Genomic DNA, 13,038 nt, shown 5'->3' on the forward strand with positions numbered 1-13,038 from the left:
TCCTAAGTCAAGTTGTTAAAAAACCATTCAGTGGGTTTCTCTTCATGGTATAGTTGTCTAATGTACTGTTGGAGCCAACAAGATGACTCAGTGGACGTCTGCCACTCAGAATGAAGACTGGAGCATGAGTCTCAGGCCCAGAGGGTGACTCCCACAAGTTAGCTGCGACTCCCACAACCATGCACACAAAATTACTAGAATGAAAATGATTTTCAGAATGTATGACAGCAACTTTATATCAGAGATATTCAGGGTATGGTGTGGCACCCGCAGTGCCAGGCCAAGAGGAACAACCTTGGCAGACAACATTCACGCCATCTTGTCCTAGTGCTGATAGCTTTAGCTTTTAGTTTTGGGAAAGGAGCCAGGCAAGAAAGTCATTCTTCCAGGTCACCCATGCTAGTTTTAGGCATTGCTCATTAAAGCGGGTTCTTTTCTTGGACCTTTAGTATCCTGTATGATATTAACATCTCCCTCACATGAGGAGAGTTCTATTCCAGGACTTGGAACACTTTAATAAGAATTAGATGGTAAAAATACATGCCGACAGCTCAGTTCTGATACATACCGTGGAAGCTGCCACCTGTACACAATCTGTGAATGACTAGGTGTGTCAGTTACTCTTTACTGTGCTGTGGTCACATGTCTAAACCACAGCGAGGAACAAAAGCAGCAGGAAGGCTTATTTGGGCTTGCAGTTTCAGGTATAACTCATTGTGGTCAGGAAATCGTGGCGGCAGGATGTTTATGCATGTGTGCTTACATGTATCTGTGAGTAGGGACACACATGTATGCGTGTGTGCAGAGATCAGAAGTCAACCTTAGTTGTCATTTCTCAGGTTACCGCCCCTCTTGTTTCTTGAGACAGGGTCTCTCACAGGCCTGGAGCTTGCCAAGTAGGCCAGGCTGGCCCACCCATGACCCCCCATGGTCGGCTTGTCTCCCCGTCTGCAACGATGGGATTGTAAGAATACACCACCCACCATCCCTAGCCTTTTGATGTGGGTGGATTCTGGGGGCACAGACTGTAGATCCTCATGCTCTCTTGCAAGCACTTTATTAACTGAGCCATCTCTCCAGCTCTACACAGCGCTGACTTATTCTTTTTCCCCTTTGGGAATTTAATACAACATATTTCGATCATATTCTTAAGAATGTGTTCCTTAAGCAGTTTCCCCCTCTCCACTGAAGCAAAAATCCTACCACTAACTTTGTAGTAGTTGATAATCTTGTTCAAGAGGGGCAGAAGATGGATGCTATTAAAGATTCTGTTGGAGTGAGTTAAAGCATAGAAAAATAGGCCCCCTACCACCTTCTTTGGGCCTAGCTCTTTTGAATCCCAGCTTCCAGCAAGCAAGAGAGGAGAGCCTGCTTATGATGCCCCGTGATGGAGAAGTGGCTCTCCAGGGTGGGCTTGTTCCCCAGCTGTGGGGGAGGTGCTTGCTAGGCCTCTGAGTGATAGAGGCAGTCTAATTAAACTGGGATTGATTTATTAACGGAGTTCTACTGCTCACATAATTTAACAACTCTGAGGTGTTATGGGGCCTGGGGTATCGCTAAAAAAAAAAAAGCGTGCTAAGGCTCAAGATAATTATTGCCTGGCTTTGGAGAGGATGACAGATGGGTCCTCATTGTCTGTAAATCTCACTGGCGATTGAAGCTGGATTCTTTGTTGGGTGTTGTGTAGGGGTTCTTGCTGTTGGTCCTTGGCGGCTCCCTTCTGCATTTCCGAGGCCCTTTGTCTCTCTCTCTCTGCTGAGAAGACCCTCCCTCCAAGCCCCTGCTTACTCAGCTGCTGGCTTGCCTTTGGCTTGGCCTGAACAATGAGTCTCCTGGGTCCCCTTCAGTTTCCAGCTGCCTTTCTGTTTGAATTTATTTTCGGCCAACATTCTGGTCTGGTTTGACTTAGTTTAAAAAAAAAAACATATCTGGTCTTTTTAACCAGGCCTGTATAAATATTTATTTAAGACTTATGCTGTGTGCCTTCTGTGATATAGCTGTTAGGGATTCCCTTAACATATAAATAAATGACAGTCTGCCTTAGGACAGGCAAACTCCGAGAGTCAGGTGGGCAAGGAGTGACGTCCTGCTGGTGTTTGTTGTTTGGATTATGTGGCCCACAATCACACTCCCGGGAAATCTGCACCATTAGCAACCTGCTCATGTGCAGACCATAGGTCCCAGAAACCTTCATGTAATAACAGCTTTCATAACCGTGTGCTTTCCTGTCAGACTAAAGCACTCGTGGGCCTGGATGTGTTTGAATGCTCCTGCCAGCTCATTTAGGACCTTTGCTTATCTTTGTATGACACAGACAGCCCCTCCCCCCCCAAATAAAATATAACATCTGATTTGAATGGTTACATATGATGATTGCAGAAAATGTAGAAAACGTGAAAAAAAATGTAGGAAAAGGAAACCCTTCGAAAATTCCCATCCGTCAAAGATTATATCACTCGAGGGGACCAACAACAGACAAAGAAGCCATCGCACCTAAGAGTACAGTGGCGAACCAGTGGGTTGTATGGAGTTACCTAGGAAAGCATTGGGACTCACAGGCAGCTACGTTACTGAAAAGTCTACCCCAGCATGGGTGAATCCACGCAAAAGTGGCATCTTAGGGTTCTGGTTCCCTTCCACCCCATGGTGCCCACCTTGAGAAGAACAGCCATCTTAGGAAAGCCTTGCTTCGCAGCTACCCACACAGCCCTCTCAGGAGCCTTCAGTGGTCTGCGTAGCTGATGCAGCCCATGTCCATCCTTCCATCCTTCACAGTTGAGTCAGCTCCTGGCTTGCAGTCAGCATCTTGGCTTTGTGTGGTGCTTTCTTACACACCCCTGGAGCTCCTTGGGACCTCTTCTGTGCCTCCACTGGTCACCCTGGAACAGGCCTGCTCTCCAAACAACTCATTCTCGCTTGAGCGAGATCGGAAATGCCCCTGTGCAAACCTTTCGGTTTGGTGGTTAGGGAGATGGCTCCTGGTGGTCACATGCTTATTCCACAGCAATAGGAGCTAAATTTGATCCCCAGAACACAAAGAAAAGTTGTGTTCTTGAGGTCTCAGTGTTGGACAGGCAGAGACCGGAACATCCCTGGGGCTTGTGGACGAGACAACCTAGTCTACTTGGCAAGCGTCAGACCAGTGAGAGACCTTTGCTTATAAAGCAAGGCGAGCCAGGTGGTAGTGCCTGCTTTTAATCCCAGCACTTGGGGGGCAGAGATGGCAGAGCTCTCTGAGTCTACAGAGTGAATACAGGATAGCCAGAGCTACACGGAGAAACTCTGTCTCAAAAAACAAACCAAACCAAACCAACCAACCAACCAAACAAACAAACAAAAAAACAAAAAACCTCAAAACAAAAACAGGAGATAGACAACTCTCAAAGAATAATATTGGGGTTTTAGCTCCAACTTCCACACATGTACTCATGAACCTGCATACATACATACATACATTCATACATACATACACACATGCATGCATACATACATACATACACACAAAGAAAGAAAGAACGAAAGAAAGAATGAATGAATGAATGAAAGACAGACAGAAAGACAGACAGAAAGAGAGAAAGCCCTTGGTGTGATTTTTTATTTTTAAACACAGGAACAGGAGCCATCTGAACCTTTCTATCCTCTCCTGTTGGATTAATTCTTATCCTGGAATAATGACATACTATGATTCTGTTGTGGGCCAAAGGAAATGAACTTATTTCTGGACACACTTGATAAACTCCTCCGAGGCTACTGAGCTCTTCCGTATGGTTCTGGGGCTAATGACTGTTTACAGTTTTTAGCAGCCTGAGTGGAGGAGCTGGCCGCGGCGGGAAGCTGTGAGAGGGCGCGGAGGCTCCATGGAGGACCCTTCAGAGGACTCTCCACTCTCCGTGCAAGTTTGGCATTTTCCCCGTTGCATGCCATCAAGGAATTAGATGGAGATGATTCTTAAGTAACACATTCTGAAGGACCCTGAGTTCATTAGGACCCCGCTGGCTCCCAGTGCCCTGCAGCATGAATAATAATTAATAATATTAATATTCCGTATGATCCTATCCATGATCCATCTGCCTGGCAGGCTTAGCTCACGCATGTTAGTGGGGCTTTCCAGTGTAGTTCTGAGAGTGAAATCTTGGTGTTCTCCCCCACCCCCACATGTATGTGTATGTATGTGTGTATACTTGTGTGTATGGTTGTATTCTAGAGTACATGTACATACAAACACAAGTGTATGTATAGGCCATAGAGCAGCTTTTGAAGGTGTGACACATTTTTTAAAAATACTTACATTATTTCTATTCTTCTGTATGTGTGTGCACTAGTGCCCACAGAGGCCAGAAGAGGGTGTCTGATCCACTGGAGCTGGACACAACAGGTGATTGTGAGCCACCTGACATGGGTACTACTGACATAGGAACAGAATTTAGATCCTCTAAAGAAACAGCGAGTGGTTTTAATCTTCTCCAACCTTGTTTTTTGAGACAGGGTCAATTACTATGGCTTGAAGGTTAACAAGTAGTCCAGGCTGATCTGACATGGAGCCCCAGAGATCCACTTGTCCCCATCTCCCCAGCACTGGAATTATAATTGTGTTACCATGCCTGGCTTTCCCCCTTGGGTTCTTTTTTTTTTTTTTTTTTCCCGGAGCTGGGGACCGAACCCAGGGCCTTGCGCTTCCTAGGCAAGCGCTCTACCACTGAGTTAAATCCCCAACCCCCCCCCCCTGGGTTCTAGGGTTGAAGTCATGCTCTTACTCTTGCAAGGCAAGCATTGAATCCACTGAACCCCCTCCCCAGCCAACAGTACTTGTTTGATTACAGACCTGGGGTAAGGGTCCTTATGTGTCTCATCATAATAATTTGGGCCTTCCATGTAAAGACCTAGTATTACCAAAGGACTCAAGTACAGACATTTTGAAGTCACAGTTCAACATCTGACAATCGGGTGGCTTTGTGGTGCACACGATAGGGAGGGGCCTTTTAAATGTGCACACCTATTGCACCAAGGCCAGTGAGAACAGACAGATTCAGAGTAGAAATCCAGCGAGCTTGATGGTGTAGGCAGCAGGATTCAGGCTTCAGCTTCACTTTGAAAACTTGGTTTCTACTTCTCTGCTTCTGGTTTCTCAGTTTTCAAAGACAGAGAAGCTGGGCGATTGACAAGTGCTTAATTGTTTGTTTTGTTTTGTTTGTTCCTTTTGTTTTTCCTGAAGTTGGCCCTTGGATGCTTCAGAACACAGTGGGAGGGGGTATCGTCTAGAGTTTGAAAGTAATTTCTCCTTCTTTTTGAACTCTTAGATTTTTAGACGATGATGTTAAAATTTTTATGATTCTTTTGGAACTCTCCCCTGGCGTTGAAAAGGCTGTATCTGATGAACTCGCAAACGAGACACGTGACCCACGGGGCTGCCTATCTGAATGGTGTTTTCTTTCTTTTTAGCTGTCTCCGTCATGAGGTACAGCGCCTCTGCCTTCGGGTTTGCAGTAAGTAGCCTGAAACGTACTCGCCATCGTGAGATTCTGCACGCTCTCCCCAGAACCCATGACTCTCACCTCAGTCACGAAACAGACCGGTGCTTAGCAGATTCGAGATGAGGGTGGAAAAGTGTCACTTTAGTGACAACTTCTGTGAAAATGACAGCGTAGTAGAATTAAAGGCGTCAGCATGGGATGTGTCTCAAGTACACATCCAGTGAGCTCATGTTCTGTACAGGGGTTGGAGAGGATGTTTCGGGAAGGTTACCTCATTGTCCCCTTCTAGGTTGCATGCTGGCCCAGCACACCTGGGTGGTGCATATGATGGTGTAGACAGAGACACTGGGAGCTGAGGAAGATTGCGGTTCACACTAGACGTCAGTCGATCTGTAGCCCTGCTAAGGGGAGCTGAGTTTTCTGTCTGTCTCCTGGTGGACATAGGTCCGTGGAGGCAGGTATGCTGAAAACCTGAGTGCCTCAATAGTGTGGCTTTGAGGGTGTTGCAAGTTCTTTTAAGAGTCTTATGAAGGATATAAACAGTCCAAAAATTACAAATGAGCACACTGGTGACCAGAACACAAGCTACATATACACACACCCAGAAATAAACACTCAGTGTATACACACAGAAACAGATACATATACAATACACAACCAGACATATACAACACATAGCATAGACACACATTCACCTAGAAGTAAATATACAACATAGACACACATGTGTGAACACACACAATATATATACACATATAAACATATACAGACTCAGAAACACCTCTCTCTCTCTCTCTCTCTCTCTCTCTCTCTCTCTCTCTCTCTCTGGCTATCTCAAAGGCATAGAACTTTCTATATGATATCAGACTGTTGGTATACTTCTTAGACCTTCTGAACCTAGCTAGAACAGTTCTAGTGAGAGCCAGAATTAGAATTGTACCCAAGTTTTTTTTTTTTTACTTACTATGTATAAGAAAATGCCAATGTCATCTTGCCTGTCATAAGATAAATAATTTTATGTATTTTCAGAAAATAGTACTTCCCATTCTAATCCCCTTTCCCGTATCTCCAGGGTGCTGGGATCCTGGGGCTCTGAGAACAGAGCCATCCATACAAGGGTCACAGTGTGTAATGCCCAGGGTTCCACCATGGAGTCCGAGTGGCAGCAAGAAACATGCAGAACTGTACTTACTCAAAGATGCTTATTCACACCCTCTGCTCACTGTGCAGTTGGCCAGTGTGCTCATGGTTGTGCCTTGCTGAGCTGAGCACCACTAATGTCCTGTTTCCTTCTCTAGTTTGATGCTATCCTGGATGTGCTGTCCTCGGCCATTGTCCTCTGGCGTTACAGCAACGCAGCCGCCGTGCACTCTGCTCACAGGGAGTATATGTAAGTGGATTCTTCTTCCAAATTGCAGGAGCCTCAAACGAAGGCTTTGCCATCACCGGCAGCACAAATCCTTCTTCACTCTTTGTCCTGATGCTGACAAAAGGGTGCAAAGTGCCTTTGATGTTAGCTGGTGTACTGTCAGCAGGTCTTTCCTGGGATAGTCAGTCACAGGGACACACAGAACCTTTAGAATTTGTTTTGCTTCCTGACCTGTAATCAGGGTAAATATTTTCTTTTCTGTTCCTCTATTCATCTACTTGTCCATCTGTCCATTCTTCAAACGTCTATCCACTCTCCAATCTGTCTGTCCATCTGTCTGTCTGTCCATCCACCCATTTATCCATCCATCCATCCACCCACCCACCCAATGCAGAATTATCTATGGGCCTTGGATTTTAATTCTGTCTAGGAGTATAAAGAGAAAGTGTTGTGCTTGCTTTCCCTCTATTTTAGAGTTAATAATTCCAAATTTGATTCATGTCTCCAAAAACAAGTTGAGTTCTTTCTAATTTTCTTCTTCTTCTTTCTTTCTTTTTTTTAAATCTTATTTCCTTTCTGTTACATACTTAAGTCACAAGCTAATTATTGTGGCTTTTCTGGAGAGTTGAAATCTCTGTGAACATTCACCAGGTAGCCTACTGGTTTCCCCAGGCCAAGGCTGATGATAAGAAGTGCCTTTAGTTTCATTGTTTCCATTTTTTTATTTGTATATGTGTGTTTATGTGGGTACAGGTGAATGTACACAGTGCAGGTGGTGAGTGAGTGTGTGTGTGTGTGTGTGTGTGTGTGTGTGTGTGTGTGTGTATGTGCATTCCAAGGGTAGAGGTCAACCACAGGTGTTATTCCTCAGGTGACATCCACCTTGTTTTTTGAGACAAGGTGACAATCAATCTCTCTCTTACACACACACACACATACACACACATCTTAAAAACTTTGACTTAATTTTTGAGATTGTAATATAATTACATTCATTTCCCCTCTCTCTCCGTTCTCCAAACCCTCTCATAGTTCACCTACTAAGCTCAACTGGCTGACCAGTGAGTCTCGGGAGTTTGCCTAGTTCCACCTCCCCTGTCTGGGATTATAAACATGGGCTACCCCACTTGGCCTTCTTAGGAGGGTCCATATACTTCTGTGGCAAGCACATCCCCAACTGAGCCATCTTACCAGCTCTGGTCTCACTGTTTTTAAAGATCCCCAAATAGATAGACTAAAAATCACGTCAGTTACCTACAGTGCAGAGATGAAGGTGACGCTTTGCGACTCCTTGGGTGGTTGTTCTTTGGATAACGATCATGAATTCACTTGGAGATTCCTGATTTAAGGATTATAATCCTCTATATCACTGGCTTTAGTTAACATTTTAATCTCTGGTTAAAAATTCATGAGATCACTGCTGGCTGGGAATATATTTGCATATTAATGAGCACAAACAAGCAATGAGGAATACAATTAGAAAAACCTTCCGCTTGCAGCTAGTTTCTAGAGAGTAATGTTGGAGGGAACTGAGACATATCCAACTGGCTTCTACTTACTTTTATGTATGTGTCCGTTCTCTTACTTTTATGATTTGAAATCATAGCCTCAGAGTGACTCTTGATTTGGAATTGCCAGTATAGAAGATGGTCACCCTCTTGCATTTGGCCACATGAAAATGGAGTGTACAGTGTTTCTGCCTCACCACAGTGTGTGGCCTTCGTGGTTTCTTTTGCTGAATTAAAAACAACAACAACAACAACAACAACAACAACAAATCTTTTACAAAACTCACATGGTTTAAAATTTGACTTTTTTGGTATGATGTTCATGCATGTGCTTGTAGCCCAGAAGTCTGAGAAGCAAGTCCCCTTGCAAGAGAGAAAGTCTATACTCATTGAATATTCCCATTTCTTCTCCCCCAGGCCCTGGTAACACCATGTTACCATCTGTCTCCATGACTCAGATTACATTAGGTAACTCAGAAACGCAGTTACACGGTGTGGTGAGAGCTATCCTGGGAAGGACAAGTATCTATCCACTCCACACGAGGAGTGAACCAGTGAGTGCGATTGGGGTTCCTAATGGGACCATGAACAACCTGTGGATGACTAAAACCACCACAATGAGTCCTATCAACTTGAAAGGCTCTAGAATCACCAAAGAGACAGTTTCTGAATGTGTCTGTGAGAGAATTCCTGATCTCCTTAACTGAGATGTGAAGATCTACCCTAAATGTTGGGAGCACCACCCCATGATCTGGACTGTACACTAACCACCAGTACCCTACGCTCTCTGCTTCTGTACTGTGGACACAATGTCACTAATCGCCTTCCTGTCCTGCTGCTATAACTTACCCACCATGACGGGCAGCACTCCGCAACCGTGAACCAAAATAAACTACTCCTTCTTAAGTTGTTTTTGCGAGGTATTTTGTCACAGCATTGAGAAAATACCTAATAGACCACCCAAGAAAAATCCTCCCCCTTTCCCCAGCAATAGTTAACTTACACATCCTCCAAGAAGGGCAGGGCACCGTGAATCCTTCCCTGCCTCCATTACTTGGTATTAATGACCCAGTGTAGCACAGTGTCACAGGTGCTAAGAGCTCAAGAGGGTGACACATCATGCCTGAGTGTGTCATGTGACCCTTGGAGGTCAGAGAGGTCATCAGATTGCCTGGAACAGAGTTGAAGTTGGGTGCGACCTGCCATCTGCACAGTGGGGATAAAACCCAAGTGCTCTGGAAGAATGTTCAAGGGACAGCATGTGACCCCTACGGGAGAGCATTCTACAGCACGCAGTTCTTGTCACTGGCTTTCCTCCGCATGCGCTGTCTAGGTTTATCCACCTTGTAGAGTGTGCACAGTCTACTTCTCTTTGCCAGCTGGCTAATGTTCAGTGTGGAATATCTATTCCATATCCGCCATCACTGGACATTTCTATTGTGTCTACCTTTTGTGACCAGGACCCACTCTGCTGTACAGCAGTGTGTCTGTCTCTCTGTCAGAACCAGTTTCCAGTTCCTCTGGAACATGGCCAGTCTTCTAAACTTTTTTCCCCTCTGAGGAAACTTCATACTTTGCCAAAGCATTTGTATCATCCTAAAATTCTGCCAATTAGTAAAAACAAAAACAAGAAATCCCCTCCGAATTGTATTGGTTACTTTAAATATTTTAAACAATTTAAATTGCATGTGTGTATACCTCTGTCAAGGAACTGCACATAGCAAGTACAGTACCTCCAGACATGAGAAGACAGTGATGGAGTCCTCGAACCTGGAGACACGGGCAGTTGTGAGCCTTCAGTGTGGGTACTGAGAAGGAAACACTGCAAGAAGTGTGTGCACTTACTGCTGAACCATCGCTGTGGCCCCTACCAGTCTCTTTTTATATGAATAATAAGCTTATAGAAGGTAGAGATGTTAGGCAGAGCTCTCTAGAGATGCAGAGCCTATGGTATGAACACATATGACAAAGAGCGGTCACTAGGTGAGCTTACGTGGTATGAGCTGGGTAGTCCGACAGTGGCCATCCGTATGCTAGAGGGCTGAGGCCTTGGGAGAAGCCTGGTTTGTGAGGATGGCTGCCTGGGGGTAGTCATACCATTTCTATGAAACTATCCCCTTACATTCGAAGACACTGGTCCTCATGGCCACGTTAATAATGCACCTTGAGGTCACGTAAGACTTGGCCTGACATCCTGCGGTATACCCAGTCTGTTTGTTTAACTTGCTTTTAAGGGAACAACGTCATAACCAACCTTACTTCCCTTGGATTTTCCATGTAATCGACTTTTACTACCTAAGCTAATTCATAGCTTTAACCTTAAATTATGTACTCTTCAATACCCCTGACTCAAAGCAGGGGTGTGTGTGTGTGTGTGTGTGTGTGTGTGTGTGTGTGTGTGTGTGTGATAGTAATCATTTGCTGATCACAACTACAAGCAACCTTGTGCAACAAATATACACCACAAATGTTCATGGACATAATTGATAGCTTATGTTTGAAGTGATAGTTTGTTTTCCGGGTGCCTTGGGGGTTAACCAGTTAAGGTCAGTCAGAGTCTGTGACTTAATCCCTATAAAACTCTGTCAAAGGGTCTGGAACACAAAGAGCACCCACGCTCTTCCAGAGGACCTGGGTTTGATTCCCAGCACTCACATGACAGATCACAACTGTCCGTCATTCCAGTTCCAGGGGACCTGACTCCCTTTTCTGATCTTCAAGGGCACCAGGCACTCGAGTGGTGCTTTTACACACACGCAAGCAAGACACCCACATGTAAACATAAACAAACATTTAAACAACATCAAAATCCTGCTAAAGATGCCCATGAAGCGCCTTACTCCTTCCCCATGGGATTCTTTCTATGCTGTTCAGTAAATACAGAGCAAAGGATTTTGTTAGGGACACAGGCAATAGGGACAGACACACACCTGAGAGACAGAACATTGACAAGCCAGGAACCACAAACTGTAGCAGAAGACAGAAGGAGAGAAGTGAACTCATACTTTGGCTCACCCTTGCTCAAATGAATTCAAGGCTGAGCTTTTATTCCTAATGCAACGTTGGTGTGTTTTGGTGCTCCTGATCCTATTTTAATGCATTTCATCAACGTATCCCGGTAATGCGGGTCTGACACTGAAGGCCCAGATAATTCTCGGCTATACTTGAGCACTAAAGAAGCCAGAATCTGACGTCAGCCGAAGAGGCGGCGGTGGCAGCAGAGCATGGATAGATGCATTCATCCACAGGAAGTGAAGCCAGGCAGGCACAGCTGTTCTTTCCAGGGACCTTTGACTCTCTGGGCTGTACTGGAAGGGGCTTCCTACTGTGGGGGAGGAAGAAGCCTCTCCTACTCAGCCATCTTCCCCCAGAACACGGACCTTCCAGGGTCTCTCCTTCCAGGGTCTCTCCTTGTCTTCTGTCTATAGTTTGCCGTCCCTGGCTTCTCTGCATTCTGTCCCTCCTGTGTGTCACCTATTTGTTTCCGGATCCTCAGTAATCAAGAGTAAGCAGAAGAACCTCAGTTCCACCCAGGCTGAGATTTTCAATCTAGATTGTGCTAGGAGGGAAGCCAAGGAGTCCAAGTCTGTTTGTAAGGGAGAGGGCCATCAGATATTTGAGTATCTGTCTTAATTTCATTTCTATTTTAAAAAGATTTATTTATTTATTATATATGAGTAACACTGTAGCTGTCTTCAGACACCAGAAGAGGGCATCAGATCCCATTACAGATGTTGTGAGCCACCATGTGGCTGCTGGGGTTTGAACTCAGGACCTCTGGAAGAGCAGTCAGTGTTCTTAACCACTGAGCGATCTCTCCAGCCCTCCTAATTTCATTTCTATTGCTGTGATAAAGCGCCTGAATAGAAAGCAACTTAGGGGAGAATGTGTTCATTTGGCCAACAGCCCCAGGTTACAGTCTTGTATCAGAGAAGTCACAGTGGCAGGAGGCTGACACAGCTGGTCCTATCACACCCATCACACCCACAGCCGAGAGCGAGAGAAATGAACGTGTGTGTGCTTAATGGCTCAGTTCACCATTACTACTTTTTAAAAATAGAGTACTTTTATGTGTGTGTGCATATCTGCATACCACGTGCATGCAGGAGTCTATGGAGGCCATAAGAGGGCATTGGATACCCTGGAGGTTTAGTTACAGATAGACGTGAGTGCTGGGAACTGAACCGGGGTCGTCCGGATAGAACAGTGAGCACATTTAATTACTTTTTACCTTCTCTACTCTTACACAGTGGAGAGCCCCTGCTTGTGTAATGGCTCCCCCATAGGGTGCTGGGTCTTCCCACATCAATTAAAAATCCTGTCATGATCCTGACATGGTGGATCTCCTCCTCCCCCTTCCCAGTCCCAAGCCTGGGGAAATCTAAAGTCCTGCATCAGAACCAGCCAGAGCTGGGCTCCCAGAAGCTCCGTGCAGACACTGTCTTATGAACAGTTCTTTGGGGAACATAATTAGCATTCGTAATACAGGAAGCTACACTAGCTAGTACACATGAGTTCTGGGAATTAAACTCAAGACTTCGGGCCTCCACACAAGTGCTTTTACCCACTGAGCCATCTCATGGCCCATAGCACATAAGTGTTCCACCCACTGTGGCCCAGAGGAGCCTTAAATTGTCAGCTTGACACAGTTTAGAGTCTTTAGAGAGGAGGTGTTTCAACTGTGGAGTTG

General features: G+C 45.2%; 1 protein-coding gene across 1 annotated transcript in view; it reads left to right on the top strand.

Annotated features, from left to right (window-relative positions):
- Tmem163 (transmembrane protein 163) overlaps positions 1-13,038 on the top strand; it is a 174,465-nt gene that overhangs the window by 109,907 nt on the left and 51,520 nt on the right. The window contains exons 3-4 of the mRNA XM_032915059.1: positions 5,440-5,483; positions 6,770-6,861. Of these exons, the coding sequence (XP_032770950.1) occupies positions 5,440-5,483; positions 6,770-6,861 (136 nt within the window). The remainder of the gene's footprint in view (positions 1-5,439; positions 5,484-6,769; positions 6,862-13,038) is intronic.

This window comes from Rattus rattus, chromosome 10 (assembly GCF_011064425.1).
Source record: "Rattus rattus isolate New Zealand chromosome 10, Rrattus_CSIRO_v1, whole genome shotgun sequence".
Classification (NCBI taxonomy): domain Eukaryota; kingdom Metazoa; phylum Chordata; class Mammalia; order Rodentia; family Muridae; genus Rattus; species Rattus rattus.